This window comes from Meleagris gallopavo, chromosome 3 (assembly GCF_905368555.1).
Source record: "Meleagris gallopavo chromosome 3, MGAL_WU_HG_1.1, whole genome shotgun sequence".
NCBI lineage: Eukaryota > Metazoa > Chordata > Aves > Galliformes > Phasianidae > Meleagris > Meleagris gallopavo.
In genome coordinates, this window is record NC_139406.1 from 53,654,624 (window position 1) to 53,673,379 (window position 18,756).

At 39.2% G+C, this 18,756-nt stretch overlaps 1 protein-coding gene across 1 annotated transcript in view; it reads left to right on the forward strand.

Moving 5' to 3' along the window:
• Positions 1-14,554, forward strand: part of LOC104910315 (chloride channel protein C-like) — an 82,088-nt gene extending 67,534 nt beyond the window's left edge. The window contains exons 15-17 of the mRNA XM_085221061.1: positions 8,850-8,946; positions 9,936-10,031; positions 11,964-14,554. Coding sequence (XP_085077187.1) covers positions 8,850-8,946; positions 9,936-10,031; positions 11,964-12,182 — 412 coding nt within the window. The 3' untranslated portion in view covers positions 12,183-14,554. The remainder of the gene's footprint in view (positions 1-8,849; positions 8,947-9,935; positions 10,032-11,963) is intronic.
• Positions 14,555-18,756: the final 4,202 nt, after the last annotated feature.

An 18,756-nucleotide genomic window follows, 5' to 3' on the forward strand; every position in this document is an offset into this window, starting at 1 on the left:
AAGTGGATGTTGGTGGCTTGTTAGGCCAGTGTCAGTCCCTTCTTTTTCTTTTAAGGAAAAGCAGTGCAGAGAGGCAGTATCTGAGTGCTGCTTGGCTATCTTAATTTCTGCCTAGAACACTGCTCTGATACAGTTTGCCTGGAAAGACTGTTGGGTTGACGAACACAACCAAGTAGCCCATCAGGGAATGTTACCATAGCAAATAAGCCATTTTGTTCATGCTTGAACCTCTCAGATCTCCACTCACAGCTCCCCTATTGTAATGTTCAAGCCTAGGTTCCCTGTTTTTGCCTTTGCACTCTTACCTACACAGCTGTTAGCCATTACTCTGCATTTTGTTTGTCTCTTGGATGAAGGAATATTTTTTTGCTTGATTTAATTTGATTGGGAGAAAGTAATTATGCAGAAACCACAATATCTCTGACCATAAGCAGACTGTACAGAATAAATACATCTAAGCGGGTAAAACTTGGTTTTCTGCTACTTCTGTAGCAGATGTGACATTTCTGGCATTAGGCCTACATTTCTGTGTGTATTTTTTCACCTAGGAAACCCTATTTCTTCCCACCCATCAAGTTTACTGAAACTTCAGCATTTGTGGCTGATGAACATTTTCATTTCTAGGCCAAAAATAAATTTCAACAGAAATATTTTCAGTAAAGATGTCCGAAATCCTTGCAGTTTACCATGCTCATTTTACTTGTTATATTACAAATTTTTATATGCTGGGAATGTATTTACTGTGTAACTGCTTTCCCCAAATTAAGTTTGTCTGTTAAAGTGAAGTGTGCAAAGTGCCCAATTCCTGCTTTCAGAGGAAAGTTGGATATCTAAAGAAGTAGAATGTAGTGCTGTAAATCAGAGAAGAAATGTACTCAAAAGCTGTGGACTTCTTATAGTTGAAAAGCTAAAAAAATGTGGATTTTCAGAATTGCACTGTTATTACCTTTCAGTGCCTGAAAGCATGGTTTCCCATTTGAGGACGTTTTAAAAAGGCCTAATATGCTGTAAAACACATTTTATTTGAAAATCCATCTTATCATAATATCCTAGAATGATTTGGGGTGGAAGGGACGTTAAGGATCATCTACTTCCGCACCCTACCATTTTCAGCTAAGGCCCGATGGCCTCTGGAGGTCTTGCTATGAGTGGTGAGCTGGAGGCCAGTCTCCACGTGTCTAGTCACAGGAAATGTGGTTGTGGAACTCAGGAGCATTGCTGTGATGGTGGGCATAGGGACAGTGGGCCCAGTGGAACAGTGTTGCTCCCAGAGAGTTGAGTATCAAAACTCATTCTAGCAAACCTAAGAGTACTAGCAGGACCGTGTAGAATTATGTCTTCTCTCTTCAGAAACTTGGGGGAGTTGTTAAATCTTCTGATCAACAGCACGCTCCCTGCTCTTGTTCCTTCTGGCTGAAAGCATATCCCCTTTGCAAGAGCCGAGCTGCACATGAGAGGAGGGTTTCTGGCTCCGGTTAGTCCCTGGACCAGAGGCAGAGGAGCTACCAGTGGAGGGAGCCAAACTACATTGCTCTGTGCAACGTAGATTTGCTGCTGTTCTTGCACTTTCTGCTTCCTTTGTGGCAGGAGGAAGCCAGGTACAGAACACATCATCCTCATAAACCTCCTGCCTGATGGTCTCACTTTAGTTTCCCAGCTTGTAAACTGGTCTGAGAAGGGAGACGCTTTGCTTTCCATGATCGAAAGACATGGTGGAGCAGCTGTTCCCAGTAACAATAATGACACTATTGCTGAGACAAACATTTTCATGATGATGCATGGGAACACTAAATCCAAACCACATTGTTTAGCTAATGCATGCTTTCACTCCACTAAAGGGGAATGTCACATAACTGAAAGTAAATTGAAGAGATCAGAGTTTAGAAAATATGACAAAGTTGAAAACTTAAAGCTGTATTATACTGTAACATCCTTGAACAGAGAAATCATTGATCCAAAGTAGTGTGTGTATGCGTATCTTATGGCAGCTTATTAGGTATGCCATGCCTCTGGTCAGCGCAGAACAGAAACCCTTGTGAGTCAGGAATGCGTGCTGCCAAGAATTGCAGTAAAACCAAGTACAGCATATTGATATGGGTTGTGGGAAAGGAGATACAGCATTGCAAACTATTATAGATATATCAGGCTATAGGTACTGGTGCTGGAAGTTTTCTTTAGTCTGCACTCTCAGTTGGGACTAATGAAACACTATTCTCAAGGTGTGTGCATGCACATGTGTGCAGAGTCCATGCACACTTGTTTAATAAAGCAATACATTTATTACTCTTAGCAGGCAGGTAAGTATAGAATCATAGAATCATTAGGGTTGGAAAAGACCATTAAGATCACTTAGTCCAACTATAAACCCATCCCCAGCACACACACTAACAGCATCCTTCAGTGCCACATCTGTATGTTTCTTGAACACCTCCAGGACAATGACTCCAATACCTCCATAGAAAGCCTGTGCCACTGCCTCACCACTCTTTCTGGGAAGAAATTTTTCCTAATATCCAACCTGAAGTACTTGCTTCCAGTAAGCAGTGCAGTGCAGCAGCTTAGGGATAAATGGAACATTAAAGACAAATTAGAGACCTGAAACATTCAGTGCAAAAATTTGTTACTGAGGTTAGCGGTATCTGGTTTAGTATGATGACAGCATTGTTGCTGGAACTTGTGAAATAACTGCTATACAACTGAAAGCATCTTGGAGAGCCTTTTCCTTCTGGCTCTGTTATGGAGAGGTTGCTAAGTTTAGATCTCAGGAATGCTAAGTTACTCAATAAAACACAGAAGTCTGCAAAGTTCGTGCAATATAGGAAGATAAAAATGAAGTTTTGTTTCATACTGGGAGATCATGGACAGCTGTCCCCCTGCCTCCTCCCTGTGCTCTTGCTCTAAATACTGCAGAATGGTGGTTCTACTCTGATAAAAGCTACAAACACTACCATGAGTGGTTCGAACACAGCAAAGACATAAAAAAGGGCATTAGCAACCTGAACACTCTTTTTAGGTGTGCAGGCTAGGGAGCTGACTGCAGTATCAAAGTGCTGGTGCAATGGTTTTCATAGGAGAGGATAGGGTCTGTCAGCATGTTTGTTTTTACTGCTTTTGAAAAGCTGATCCAATTCATTTCAATGAAGTAATGTACAGTGATCTTGTCTATTAAAATAAATAGAATCCAGCACTTCCAACAAAGGCCTTTGACGTTATGATCCTCCCATGTATTGTCAGGGTTCCTGGACGCTAGTAGCACAGATGGAGGAAGGTTTATAGAGTCTGTGGCAGTGGTTTTGTTTTGTATCTCAAGTGTGAAACCCTTCTTCCAAAGAGTGGCATTATACGATACTTTTAAAATTAGTAGGCCTGTTTTGCCCTGCCAGTAATTGTGCAGGTGCTGTAGGACTTTGTGACGGAGCCTCTTGGAGAGAAAGCTGGAGTGCTGCAGAGGCTGTGTGCTCACTCAGAGAGCCAAATTAAAAACGTATGCAGCCTCGCTGCAGCATGTGGGTGGCTTTTAGGCAAGTGCAGAGCGTTGTTGAATGTCAAAATCAAATACAGGCATGGGGAAAACTGTTGTGTGAATGGAAAGTCTGATCACATACTTGTCCTGTCATTTAAATGTGTGGTGGGTTCCTCTGGAACTGAAAAACTGCCTGGTAACAAGCCAACTTGTACGGAAATACAACTCTGAGCCTGTTTTCATAACTTTTTAGAATCTACTCTTTCTGAAGGTTTGAAAATAAGTTTATATTTGCAGTTTATTTACAGCATCCTTTGCATTTTCATATAGAGGCCTGGGAGTTACTGTCTGCTCAACTCACCATGATGATAGTGTCCATAAAACCAGACAGAGGCAACCCAAGTAATGAGCATTAACCACAAAGCACAGCTCTGAGGTAGAAGAAATGCCTCTTATGTAGATCTGAAGACCGAGGCACAAAGATTAAATATTTATTCAGCATCATTTAAAAGGCAGTGGGGCATAGACAGGATTTGATCTTAGCTCCGGACAACCTCAGTCTAGTGCTTGATAATGACCTTTTTATCAGCTCATAGATTAAATGCCAAGAACTCATGCAAAGCTCTTTCTTGTTTTGAAGAACCAAATACATGAATAAACAGTAATGTTTTAGGCTCCATAGCCTGAAACAACCCTGAGATGTTTTTTGCATGTGAAAAACGAAGTCGTGGATTTTAAATCAGTTTCCTATATAGATGATCTAGTTCTTACCTACTGTCTTTCTTGTCACATGCAAGGTACTTTTAAAAACTCTTTAGTAAAGATAGAGTGATAGTTGACATTAGGAAAAATGTATTTAGCATACTAGCATCTGTATTGCCGAAAACATAAAAATAACAATTATTCTTAAGTACAACGTATATTTTACAGTTCACATGAGAGTTTTCTCATGTGTGCTGTTGCAAGTGTTGCCCATTTATGTGAGAACTTCTCTGGGAGCAGAACAGCGATCAAGCCCTGCAAGACCTTCTGAGCACTCACTGCTATGAAAGTTGGAGGTGCAAGATGCTAAATCTAACTTCAGTCAGGTATGAGGATGAGGAAAAAGTATGAAAGGTTTTAGGGTGTCATACTCTGCCACATCCATATGCAATTTATTGCTATTTATTACTGTTCTATTGTCATCATTTAATTCTAATCAATCAAACTTCACAATAATGTAATTGGGCTTTTAAATATGTCTGGTAGAAGCTCTGAGAGAGAGGTGCATTTTTTATATGTAGAAGAGAAATTTGTTCCATTCTGGTCAGAACACATTAATTGTTGGTCCCCACTAAGCACTAAGCTGGATATTCACCAAAGAATAAAAGCTCAGGAATAAAAGCAAAGCAGTTACCTTTAGCGGATTAATGTAGGAGAAATAAGATATTTCAGATTCTTTAATACCCCTTCCTCCCTCGGTCCCAACTGTGTAGCTGTTTTATCCATTCAGTATGGGAGAGTCCTGCCTTGGATGCTTTTGGCAGTGACATCACCATTTAATCTTTCTTCTGTTCATTTGCAGCTACTTTGGAGCCGCAGTTCCTTTTTATGTCACTCCTCCAATATTTAGAATTTGTAGTTTCCTCAGATAACTGGCCATCTTGACAAGAAAAGAGTGACACAATCAGCTGTCAGATACTTTTCATTCCTGATTTCCATGCCAAATCTGACATGTGCATATTGGGATAATAATGTGTTATCTTAATTAGGTGTATTCCATAACGTGTGGTTTATAACAGACAGAGCAAATGAAACTACTGCAGTGCCTTGCCAGGGTATCTTTGAAATGAGATTCCTACTTAAGGGTTTTCTTCCTTCTTAAATAAATAAAGAGTAAACGAACAATTGCAGACTCCAAATCTGAATCCTAGCACTTCCTGTTAAACCTCACAAAATAGTGCAAGAAACATGTTTGGTCTGCTTTCCAAGGCTTGATGATGTGATAGGAAGGATGTTGTATGTAACATCAAAGAATGGTGTTGTTATACCTCTGAAGCATGACTTCTGGAAGTCCAAGTGAAATAATGTATGTTCGGTTTTTTTTTTTTTTTCCTTCTCTTGGACATGGCAGTTTTTAATAGGCTTGGATTCTTATCAGAAATGTTCCAACAATTTCCTTCATTGTGTTTGCATGTACTTTCTTTTTGACTAGCTAAATTTCTCTCACACTTCCCAAAGCCCTGTTAAGTGACTCCCTTCTGGGTTTAGTTAAGAGCACTGCTGAGCAAATTGTGAGCTGCCAAAACCAGCCAACAAACCACTGGTGATGAGCGAACATTTCTGCTCTTTAAGCCTGTGCTGAACGTTGCTATTTTTTTAATTCCAGCCCATGATGTTCAAGTGGAAAATGGTGAAGTCTGGGCTGTGGGCAGCCTGAGCAGTGTTTTGGACCTGAGTATACAGAGTCCTGGCAAAGGATCGGTGTGGGTCATAGCTTTTGCATTTGAAGTCTATATATATATATGTTAGGATGTAAGTGTTCCTGGCCCAGTGATCATTCTGGAAATTGACTTTGTGGAGCTGTACAGGATGATCTAGGACTGTAGATCTCAGGTTGGATATTAGAAAAGATTTCTTCTCAGAAAAAATGGTGAGGCATTGGAACAGGCTGCTCAGGCTGGTGATTGAGTCACTGTCCCTGGAACTGTTCAAAAACCTTGTGGATGTGGCATTGCAGGACATGGTTAGTGGGTGGCTTGGTGGTGGTGGGTTGATGGTTGGACTAGGTGATATTAAAGGTCTTTTCCAAACTTCATGATTTCACGATTCTATGATCTGTGTGTTTATTTCTTACTGGAATTGATTAGAGGCATACTTGTGAAAGACTATAAAATGTGAAGCTGTAGAGAGCCCTGCAGAAAAAAATGAGTGAAGCACCAAATTTCATAGGGCATGACTGGAATAATTTCTTCTCTGTTGTATTTTCCTCCCTTTCCTCCTCCAAATGTAGTCTAAAAGGAATGGATCTTATCTGTTGCAGCATGTCTGCACTGTTCTTTGTAAGGTGTTCTCATCATTGTCCTCAAACCCCAGTCCATTAATTGTCTACGTGACACATCCATGCACATTACAAGAAACGTAAGGCAGGTCAGCACCTTTTCCAAAAGGGGAGATGCGAGCCCAGGACACAGGATTTCCTCAGCACAGTTTTATTAGTGGCTAGCTCAGAAGCTTGCTGCAGAGTTATGCTCTCCTTAGCAGTGAGAAAGAGACATTATGAAAACTAAAACCACTCAAATATCAAATGGAGATTCATGATGAAGTAATGAAGGATACTGGATTTCTTGTTATTGTCTCGCAAATGGGTTGTGCATTAAAGGTGAGAGCAGGTAACTGAGACTCCAAGTATTCCTAGCTATGCCACTGATTTTCTTCACAAACTGATTTTCTTCCACAAGTTCTTTGTACACTCAGGTCTTCCACTGTAAAAGGATCATAGAACTACAGCACTGTTTGAATTGGAAGGTACCTTTAAAGGTCATCTAGTCCAACTCCCCTGCAGTGAACAGGGACATCTACAGCAAGAGGATATCTATATCCCAGACACAGTTATACTTATTCATAAATCCCATTGAGATCCTTGGATGAGATACCAAGGCCATGTCTACATTAAGAAAATACAGATTGCAAGAGTGGATCTTCAGGGTGGAACAGCCAACGGTTTCAAGAGGAAGGAGACTACTCTGTAATGCTAACCAAAACATGACAGGTAGAGGCAATGGGGTGGTTTGCTTCAAAAGTGTCTTCCGAATATGAATACAAATGCAGAGATAGACATACCAAAAGTATCTTGGGTTTAATTTGGAGAAAAGATGGGCTATATTGAAGACCAGAAACACATTTAATATGCTGTAATATGCTGGAAATCAGTTTAATCTTACATCTTCATGTGTGAGTGCTCATGGTAAGTTTTTGAACTCTAGAGCTTTGAGCCAGCTTCACCAGATGCAGGACAAAGAAGTACAGAATAGCATAGGGGAGACTGTTTGGAAAGAAAATAATGAAATGGTAAAGAGTCTGCTGGTCAGGGATTGTGGGGGACCTGCTTCTACAGATTCCTGTTTACTCAGTGTGGAACCTCTCCAGCTGGAAACATGAAGACATGCCAGACATAACCACAGATGTGCTTGTTATGAAGGAGAGTGTGGAGAAGGGGCTTGAACCTAGTTCTTACATATCCTGTCCCTAGGGAGGGCACTAACTACCAGCTTTTGGAGCTGGAAGGCAGGTCTACTTGGTGTAAGTCCTCTGCTGTTGAGTGCTAATCCCACCTTGAAGCAGACTTAATCTTTCCCAGGAGACATTATATTAAAAGCAGTAAATTCCTATAATAAGTTGGGGTTTCAGAAAATCAGTATTTTGTAATACAGAAATTTTTATTTGAAAAATTCCCAGTTTATTTTTGGAGTTTCAGTCACAGAAGCCACTTTGTACCTCCCTTGCAATGCCCCATTGAAGGTTGTGTGCTTGGTCTCCTCTGGGTCCCTCAAGCACATCATTTAGTAGCGTGTTGCATGTCTGCATTTCTGTAGTAGCTGCTAGCTGTAACTATGGAGGAGGGCTAACGTGATGTTAAGCATGTTGCAAACTAAAAAGCTTTGTGGTGGCCCCCAAGATGTTTGTTATCTAAATATATTCAAAAAGCTGGAAGTGGGAAGTGCAGATGGAGCACGTGTGTACACGCAGTGGTGAAGCAAGAAAGCACTAGATATAAATGACATTTTAAACATACTGCATGTCAAATCTTCTTACATGTAGTATGGAATGAGAGAATTCTAAAAAAAAAAGTTTTGAAATGATGTAATGATTGATAAAGATATCCTAAACTAAGGGACTAAGTCAGCAAGAATATTAAATGCCTTAATGAATTCTAGAGAGCAGTACTGTAAGAAAAGGTTTCACTGGTGATTTAAAATGGGTCGTGAATTTCTTGCAGATCTCATTTTAATGTGGATATTACATAAGAAGGATGTGGGAAAGCACAACAGCCTATCTCCTTAAATGCAAATAGCTATATTTACATACTATTTATATTGCTTTGTTGGGTGCAAACTACTGACTGCATAAGCTCCTCCTGCCAAGCAGGTTGATCCAGGTCATGTGTAGGTAGGTGATGTCTTATAATTCAATTAGCCAAACCTAAACCAGAAAACACCTGTGTGATGCTGTAATTGATGATGGAAGTTTAGGAAGGTGAAATAAGTGATCAGCCCACCAATACTCTATCCATCATATATCTGATGGATAGTAAAGCGTTGTGTGCTTGCTTTATAAAATTTGTCCCTTATAACGAATGCAGTCCCCTTATTTCTTTCATGCTTTTTTTCTTAAAAAAAATCTTTAGGTTAGAGCTGTGTATGTTGCTTGAGAACGAGCACATCTTTGAACCAGAGACAAACAACGAATCTTTCTCCTTCTCACATCCTCTACCCTATGAGAAGGTAACATCTTTTCTGTCAGTTCTATCCTTGTTTAATCAGTGAATATATTGGGTGACTTAGAATAAGCTCAACATGAATGAACATTCATTCATTTAATGTGGCTGAGAAGAAAGAAAGAAGTGGTCCGGTACAATTTAAATTAAAAGATGACTAGAGAACTTCCAGGGACAGCTGTCATAAACCATAATGCCACTCAGAGGCTGAGAGTCGCACAAGAGTGCTGGCAAAGGACGTTCTTCCTCAAATAGGCTGTTCCAGTCCTTTCTTTCCCAACTTCTCTACAAATAGCAGATTATAATATTTAATTCTATATGGGATAGCACCTCTGTGAGTGATAACTATTTGTAAAAGTTTTCAAACTTGAAAAGCATATAGCATTTTTGCTATGATAGGTGACTAAAGGATTTTTAGGAATAGTAAACATTAAGTGTGGTAAAAGAAAATCATGTGTTACCAAAACAAGACTGGTAATGGATTTCAAGCAGTTTATACAGGCACAACAGGGAAGTCATCATATGTCACTGAGGATTGGTCTGCACGTGGAAATTTTGCTGGCAAAACAACATTGAGAGTGTACAGGACAATTATGCATGGGATGAAGTGTCAAAGAACAAATAGGAATTCCTATGGAAAAGGATGGAAGCTCAGTTGATGGCTGATGCTAGTTTTATTGCATTTTTCTGCACTATTTCATAATGCAATTACCACTTAGTAACAGTGTGGAAAATCTTACCCCTAGGCTGGTGTAACTGACATTGTCTTAATAGAGAAAAGGTTAGTTACACTAAGAAAAAAAATCCTTTTTCTAAAGTACAGGGTGTTTTGAGTGCTAGTTTAAGCTTGATTGGCAGAAGAATTTAAAAAGGAAAGCTCTGCCAGAGTAGCTGTGCTAGAAAACTTTTTCTTAGAGACAAACTGGAAGGCTTTTGAACTGTGGGTTCTAATGTGCAGTGCAGAAAGAAAGAGAAATGGATTCTTGCTTGTTCCAGATAACAGTGGAGAAGCTGCCCAAGCCGTCGCGCCTGGTCATGCTGCTGAATCGCTACACTACAGATCCCCGGTATCAGCAACTCTTCATCAATCTGGTAAGGCTGAAGCCAACTCTAAAAACAAACATTTCCTCCATGAACAATGTGTTTGTTATATTTTCTCATTTGTTTATGATGGCTGTGTCAGCCGCACTGATTTACATAAACACTGCCAATCCTGGGACGTTACACTCTCAACAAAAGTAGCTGAGTACAAACAGCATTCCGAAGTTTTAATTCATATTGTATAAACATAACAGATGTTGATAAAATGAGCCAAAAAGAAAATACAACAAAGGAGACCATTTCAAGGGGGCTTTTGATTAAAATACATTCCAGATTGACAAAAATGATACAATGTTAATGGAATAGATCATTTAAATGTCACTGTTTGGCTCTTATAGGCCTATAAAGCAAATATAAAGCAATGCTTTTGAGTTTTTAGTCTCCATTACACTGCAGTGCCTATACATCAACTTATAAATAAAGCTGTATTTCTTCCCCCTTTCCTTTTTTTTTTTTAATCCCTGCTATGACATTGCCACATTTGTTTCCTAAATACTGTACTAAAATACTGGGGTCCAAAAGCAATAATGTGTTTGGTGTACTGAGCAAGCCCTAAAATAAATATGTTATAAACAAAATAAATGTAGTTTCTGCCTCTGAGAATTTCAGCACTGAAAGTGAAGTAGTGGGCACAGCGAGAAATCTCGATGAGAGAGAGCCTAAATCAGATGGGTTTTATTTAAAAAGATAATATCAGCTCAAGTTCAATGAAGATTAAGATCCATCTAGTCTCAATTCCTCAGTCTGAGATAGCTATCAGGCAAGAAAGGTTACAAGAACCACAATGCTTCTAAAGCACATTATCTAGATTTGTTCAATAGCTTTTTTTTAATAGATGGGGAAACTGAGGTAGAGAGACAACACATGGCTTTCCAAAGTTCCAAAGCATGTCATACACAAGAGTAGAAGCTAGCTCTGTTGGAACTGAATCCAGTGCTCTAGTTATTGGGCCAGACAACATTTTTTGCCATGGGTAACCCATTCACTTCAATCAAATTGCTCATTGCTACCTAACTTTTTGTACCTTATGTGATCCTTGAAGCAGAAAGCTTAGCATCTCTTCCAAAAACTTGTTATTTCTCATGAAAGGTCTTTTTATGGCATCCACAGAAATATTCATTCTGAAATTTTTGGGCTTAATGACTTCCTGTCACACTGAATTCCACAGCAAAAATGAATGCGGCATAGAAGAAATGAAACATTTCTACTTTAATTATTTTTTTTTTCTCCTTATGCCTTTGAATATTTTCTGAATAAATGAAAGGGTAAGAATGGACACGTCACCCTATACTATGCACTTACTTGTATTATTTTATCATCTTTTTGTTTCATTTTTCCACTGGGAAAGAATACACTGGGAGGCATAATATACCTTCCCTGATAGAAAGTGTCCAAGTCACAAGTACGATGCTGTGTAATTACATGAAAAGTAAAAGCTTAGTGAACATTTATAACATCTACATAAGCTTCTTCCCAGAGCCGTGTGATTGTTTTCTTTGTCCTCTTCTTCACAGTCTGTGTTTCTACGTGAATTGACTTTTATAAGCATTTACTGAAAAATATTACAGGATATAAGAAATGGTTGTGTAATGAAATAGCAACTATAAAATATCTAAGACTTAAGAAATATTGGGGTCATTGGCTATTTCCAAGTAAAAACTCAGACCACGTCAGCTTGGAAAGTTCTAGTCATAAAAGCTCATGTACAGTATGTGCAGCTGATGGTTTAGCAAAAAAAGAGTTTTTTACTGTGGTATCTCCTGACATTCTGAGTATAATTGGGGACGGAAACATGAGAGAAAAACAAACATCCCTCAGGTTTAGGATCTCTCCCACCCCTGGCCTCTGCTTGCTGTCTCCCCCATAGCAGGGATGCACTCACATTTTTGTATTCTCCCCGTGTCTCCCCTCTTTGTCTTACAGGAGCCATACATAAACAAATCGGCCATGTCAGTCCAAGCCCATTTCTCACTGCAACGCACGTATATCATCTTTCGCACCATGGGGCTGCGCCATCTCACTGTGGTCGATTTGCAGAACCGAGTGGTTGGTGTGATCACCAGGAGGGACCTGATGCCTCTTCCCTTGGAAGAGAGGCTCAGGCTCCAGCTGTCTGCACACAGCCCTGATGGGGGGGAGTAGCCTCTGGATTTAAGGCAGTGGATAGTGGATTTAATGTTATGGATGCATTCTTGGGATTTGTCGCTTCTTTCTGAGTTCATGCTTCTTCAGGAAAAAATAATCAGAGCTTTTCCACTTGATCCCTTCTGGAGAAGAGATGCTTAAAAGCTGTTGTAACTAGACGTGTGGGGTTGTAGCCTAGAGCTACGGCTCTACAGCTGTTTGGCGATTGCAAAATTCATTGACTTAAATGCTTGTGAGGCAGAATAGGAATTCATGTATTTATGAAAGATGCATATAAAATCAGATCTGTAGAATGGATGCTAAGGAGTCTTTTGTCACACTGTGTCTGTGCCTCTCAATGAAAAAATGTCATGACCCCTAGCAGCAAAGTTAAGCTTTGAGCTAGGACTAAATTTCCAACCACTGAACGTCTGCTTCCAAACCAGCATTTTTATATTGAACCATGTAAGTTTAATTGAAAGGAAATACTGTCTTGAGAAAAACGGCCCACTGACATTGGGCCTTCATATTGGCCTATGTGTTACTGCAATCCAAAGGGAGAATTGAAAGTGAATGAGAAACCTGACATGCCTTTCTATTGCTTACAGTTCTTTAATTTCTTTACTGCTAGAATAAGCTCTCTTTCTCTCTTTTAACCTGATAAGAGAACATTTTTAGTTAGGTCATGTATAGGGAGGTATGTAACAAATTCTCATAATGGGGACATAGCATGATAAATTGTCGAGCAGTTTTTGATAGCGGCATATTTAGAAACTAGAAAAAAAAAAGTAAATAATTTGTCATGATTTTGTAGCTATGCAATGTTTGAAAGTTTGGAAAGGGTTAGCTGTTAATAAATTAATGTGAACAATTTTTTGGACGAAGACACTGTTAGATCTCCTTCTATGACTTCATAATTGATGTTTAATTTTATTCTGTTAAATACCAGAGGGATTCACACAGCTTTGAATATCAAAACCTAGTATGCACAAAGGAATTCACCACTATTAATGCTGTTACAATGAATATCAAGAAAAAACAGTAATAATTTACTGTTTCTAAAAAGTTGCCAAATTCCTGAAAATGAATTTCTGGTATTTGAATCACGCAACTTTGAGTCTCTTATGAATCAAAGATTTGTTGGATTTTCTCCTATTTTCCCTGCTGGATCTTGTCTTAATTAACAATAATGTTGCTTTTGTAGCACCGCAGAGAATGCGCAGCTCTTTAAAACTGAAGTGTCCAAGTCAATGCAAACAGCTGGCAGACCAGAAATGTATGTAGGTACATGAGAGAAGCTCTTTAAATGGTCAGTTAAAATATGGTCATGTAGAAGACGAGAAATGCCTTCTCAGTCATCCACCCAAGAGGCACAGGGCTGGATGTGTATTCAGATCATGTTACAGTTAGTAATACTTTGTTCATTAGCATGTTAGTAAGGTTGCTGTCACTGTCAGCCTATGCCTCACCTACCCAAAGAATGCAAAAAAATTCTTGAAGGAATTAGGCCTGATGAGTCCAGAGTTTTACTGGCTGATGGTGCTAGCAGAATAGAAGATCTAATCTAAAGAGATTTAGGGATTTCCCTTGAACACAGCAAGAATCAACGTTTCTTGTGATAATCAAATCTGAATAACCTCGTTGTGAATTTGTGGTTTTGTTTAAAAACTGTTGATTTCCTTTCCATTATCTGCTGCGTATACAAAGCACACAGAGGCCTGGGTAATGTAATTGCTTTTTGCTGACAGTATCTGTGGCTAAATGTCTCAGTGCAATCTGTAGTCAGAATGTACTGTGCTGGAGACAGCTGGGATATCAGTAACTCATTACCTGACTTTGAACAGGTCACTTAAACGCTTGGCATATCATTTTCTCTGCCTTTAGAATTGGAACGATAGTATGGACCCACCACAGCTCCTGTGAAAAGTGTGTGTGAAAAATATTATAAGAATATAAATTATTTATAATAATACTTTGTGCAAGCCAATCATAAAAGATATTGTGAGAATCCCTCTATCCTGTATCAACAAGTATGATTTCTAATGAAAAGTCCACACAACTTACATGGAACATCTTATAACTATACTGTGAACTAGGTGGAAGAAGACACATTACATTCTGCCATTATCTAGTTATACAGCTAGATGATTTTTTTATTTTATCTTTCTTTTATTTAATATATGTGTGTTCATGAAGACAGGTGAAACAGAATTCCTCCCCCAGGACTTCCTGAAACAAGTGGCTCCCTCAATATTCTTGACTACAGTGACAAATCCATCTCATCATAGACCATAATAGTGTAATACATATAGAAACATGAAAATAGATGAAATCTGTAGGAAACTTTTCATCAATATATGTTTCCCATGATGCACATATAAAACAAGTCTCCAAGGAATGGCAGCAACAAGTAGACACATCATCTGACTCCTTGGCACAAGATACTTCTGCTTTTCTTGTCTGCTAATCGTGAGTGGTAAATTTTCTGCTATTCCATCAGTTAACCTGAAATAAGGAACTGGATATTTAAAACAAAAATACTAGTTTTATGAAAAATACAAGTTGTTTATCATTTCTCACAATTTCTGAGCACAAATCTCTGTGATAGAGTTTTATACAAAATCCAAGTCACAAGGATTACATATTTTCGGTTTGTGCTATGCATCTATACCTCTTTCATCTCACTCTCTGTGATGCTGTTTTTTCCGAATATTTCTTACTCTCTTAAGCTTAAATTTAGGTTAAAAAACAGGCAGACCGAAATTTAGATTTGGGTTTGAATTACAGTGATGCAAATTTCCCACTATTCAATCAAAACATTGCTGTGAATGAGCATAAACTATCCTGAGGGTTTTGTGTGGCATGCAAACTTAACATATTGTTTTTTAGATATCCTGTAAAGTGCATATTTTTATCTAATGTGTATACCATTCCTGGTATTTTTTTTTCAGTTGTGTGATAATTTCATAGATTGGAATTAACTGCTGTGCATTTTTAAATTGCACAGTTTATCATGCTGTAGAACCCTCTAATGTTTCTTGATTTCCCTCTTATTCTTGCTTACATTTTTAAATTTGATTTTTGTCCTTCCTTAATTGTATTTATTTGCCGACCATGGATGAAGGAGTCTAAAGGAGGGAAAACAGATGAAGAAATTCTTAGTACGTACTTTATATAGAAACGACGACTTTAAGGACTCAGAAACCAACATTGCTAAAGGTACCTGTAATAGGATATGGTCTCTTACCTCAAGGCTGAGATAGCCTTGTGCCAAAAAACTAAACAGGAATGGAAATGTAACCAACTGTACTCTGAGCAGTGCCTGGAAAATCACAGATGAGGAAATGCTGCAGAATGTTACTGTTGTCTCCGCTGGCTCTTTTCACATAGCTTCAGTTAACAGGGCTGTCAGTGTACCTCTGGTGATCATGAAATCACTTAATGAAATGAAATGTAACCAGCCCTCAAACAGTCTAGTGGTTAATTAAGTGTGACCATCAAGTCATGGGAATCATAGCAGTATACAAGGGAATGCTTGTTCATTCCTGAAAGGCCTAGGCAAGAGGAAATACATGATCAGCACAGTTATCTAGATGTCTAACACAGTGTGGCATGGGAATGCTGGCATCAAGGTTCAAACACTTGGAGGAGTTAGTGCTGCTTACTTGAGGTTCTGAAAGAACCAGAATATTTGTGATTGTTAACAGATAGCTAGTATCCTTGTGAGGGGCCAAAGCACTGGAATGGTTGAGTGACTTGCAGTAACTCATGAATCTGGCTAATCTTGCTTATCTGAGATCACAGATTTTGTGCAAAGCCTCCACATTCAGTCACTCAGGACATTCCTTACTCCTGAGAAACCGTGGGAAATTACCAGGTTCTGCTATTTTATTTTGAAGGAGATACACAAGAGTTCATATTTTTTTTGTGCAGCTTATATTTGCAAAGAGCTCTGTAGATAACAAGTCCCACAGTTTCTGCTGTGATCATGTTATAGCCACCCCTCTTGGGTATGGTGGAGATGAGATGTGGATATGAAGTAGACTACTGAGGACAGTAAAGTTAATCTGTAGCAAATCTGAAAGGTGAACTTTGAACTCCTGATGTCTTTTCATCCTAGTACAAATCTCTTACTTGTGAAGTAGATCAAGGGAAGGCGTGACAGCTCCACCCAAGTTGTGTGCTGTGAGGCTACACTTTTCCCATTTTGCCTGCCTTGACACGCAAGAGAGAAGTGTGTCTGCTTGTGTGATGGCTGTCTTTGGTTTATAGAACACATTACGTAGGGACGGCAATAGGGCACCTATTTGGGAGGCACTGTATAGAGTTGTAAGCACTCTCAGAGAGCATCCAGGAAGCTACCTTGAGCTATAGCAGGTCAGCACAGGGACAACTGCTGAGTCTGCACTGCAAGTGCATGAGCTATGGCTTTTCTGTGAAAGCATGAGATGGAAAGCAATAAATGCACAAGACTCAAGATGTCTGGTATATACATGATGTATTCTTGTATGCAGTTAAGGAACCTAATCATTCTTTGACTAACATTTGTAATTTAGAAGGTAAGAAGATAGCATGAGCACTGGATGAGAATATATTTCCATTTAGTAAAATAGAAAGGGAAGCAAACTATTTGTATCCGGAGCTTTATTACCTTACAACCACATGCCTGCCATCTGAAGACACTTTTTCAATCCTTGAGGGAATAAGCAATCCCTCGTGGGGATGGAACTGGTTTTGATAAAAGCTACCAATTGAGAACAGGGAACAGAGATAAAACAAACAGAAAAGATGTAAAATACAAGTAGCTTGCTGAATCAAGCACCTAAGTGAGCTGTATCTCAGAGGACATACAAATATGAAGCAGTAATGTTTTGTCTAAAAAGCCAACAACACTATAAACCATAAACAAAAATATGATGACATTTCTTTAAGCCAACAGGACTGATTGGATCTCTGTCAAAGATCTTTCTTGCTTCTTGTCTTTAAAGTGAAGAATATCTAAAATCAGTAGATTTTTGAATCAAGAAAGCTGTTTTTCATAGAATCAAAGAATAATTCATGTTGGAAGACATCAGATCTCAGGAGGTTGTCTTGTCCAACTCGACACTCAAAAGAGGTTGATTGAATCAGGTTGCTCAGGGTCATACTCTCTCAAGCTCTAGACATTTCCTAAGACAGAGATCTCACACCTTATACTTCAGTATTTGACCACTTCCATATTAATTTTTTTTCTTGTTATGTAATTTGAATTTCCATGTTCCTGCTCATGTCTGTTGACTGTCACTGTGCATCTACAAGAACATTCTGCCTCCATCTTTGTACCCCGAGGTCAGGTAGCTGCTGTAGACAGGTGTCCTCTGAGCCTTCTATTCTTCAAACTGAGCAGACTCAGCTCTCTCAGCTTAACCTCACAACTGTGCTTTTAGCCCTCAGTCAGTTTGCAGCCTGCTGCTGGACTTGCTCTGCATGTCTATTTTTTCTGTACTGTAGTATCTTCCTATCACCCCCAAATCGATTTATGCAGGTGTCATACTAATTTTCTCTGTCTCATTTCAATTTTAGTGTATATGCTGTCAAAGAGTGCATGAACTTCTTTATGACATAAAGTAGAACAATGATTTTTTTTAAAGAGAAGAATCATAGAATCATAGTATCATAGAATGATTTGTATTGGAAGGACCGCTAAGATCATCTAATTCTAACCCCCTGCTAGAGGCAGGGTCACCTCCTGCTACATCAGGTTGCCCAAAGTCCCATCCAGTCTGGCCTTGAATGCTTCCAGGGAGGGGGAATTCACAACATCTCTGGGCAACCTGTTCCAGCATCTCAGCATCCTCACAGTAAAAAATTTCTTCCTAATATCTAGTCTAAACCTACCCTTTTCCAGTTTATAACCATTTCCCCTTGAAACACTGAGACAATAGAAAATAAGGTATTTAAACGCTCTTCTGCCTTATTCTCTGTTACACACGGTTTCCTTATGTTCTGGTCCTTCAGCCCACAAATTTCAGTAGCCTCCTGCACTGTGTACCCTCAATACCCTTCTAGCATCCTGGGAGAAATGCTTATACTGCCATGGGCATTTGGTTCTGAATGTGCTCCCTGCCTCCCAGAGCTCTCCTCTCTCTGCTTGTGCCACAGGACCCTTGTGCCTTTCTCCACTCTCTGTCTGACTGCACTCCAGAAGCCTTTTCCCCGAAAAGTTGCTCAATTGCTCTTGGAAAAGCACAATTTCCTCCTCTTTCCAGAAGATGTCCCTGATTGAGTGCAGCAGCATTGTTCTCTGCTGTCTCTTGAAAGGAACATAATGCTTATTAGCACAGAGTAACTACAAATGAAGAAATTGAAATTGTACACTCAACATGCTAACGGACACATCCACGATATTGTTTTCAAGAGTTATTCATTAGGGCCTGGCCATGATTTTGGAAACTGCTCAGGGTGGTTTTATAACAGTCAAAAGATGTAAGGTGCTGTGTGTGGGACTCTGGGGTTTGGACATATTTTGCCACAGCTCTTTACATTTATCAGTGAGAGCATTCAGTTCTTTTGACAGTTGGACTTGGTTGGGCTCATGGTAGCTGGATTCTGT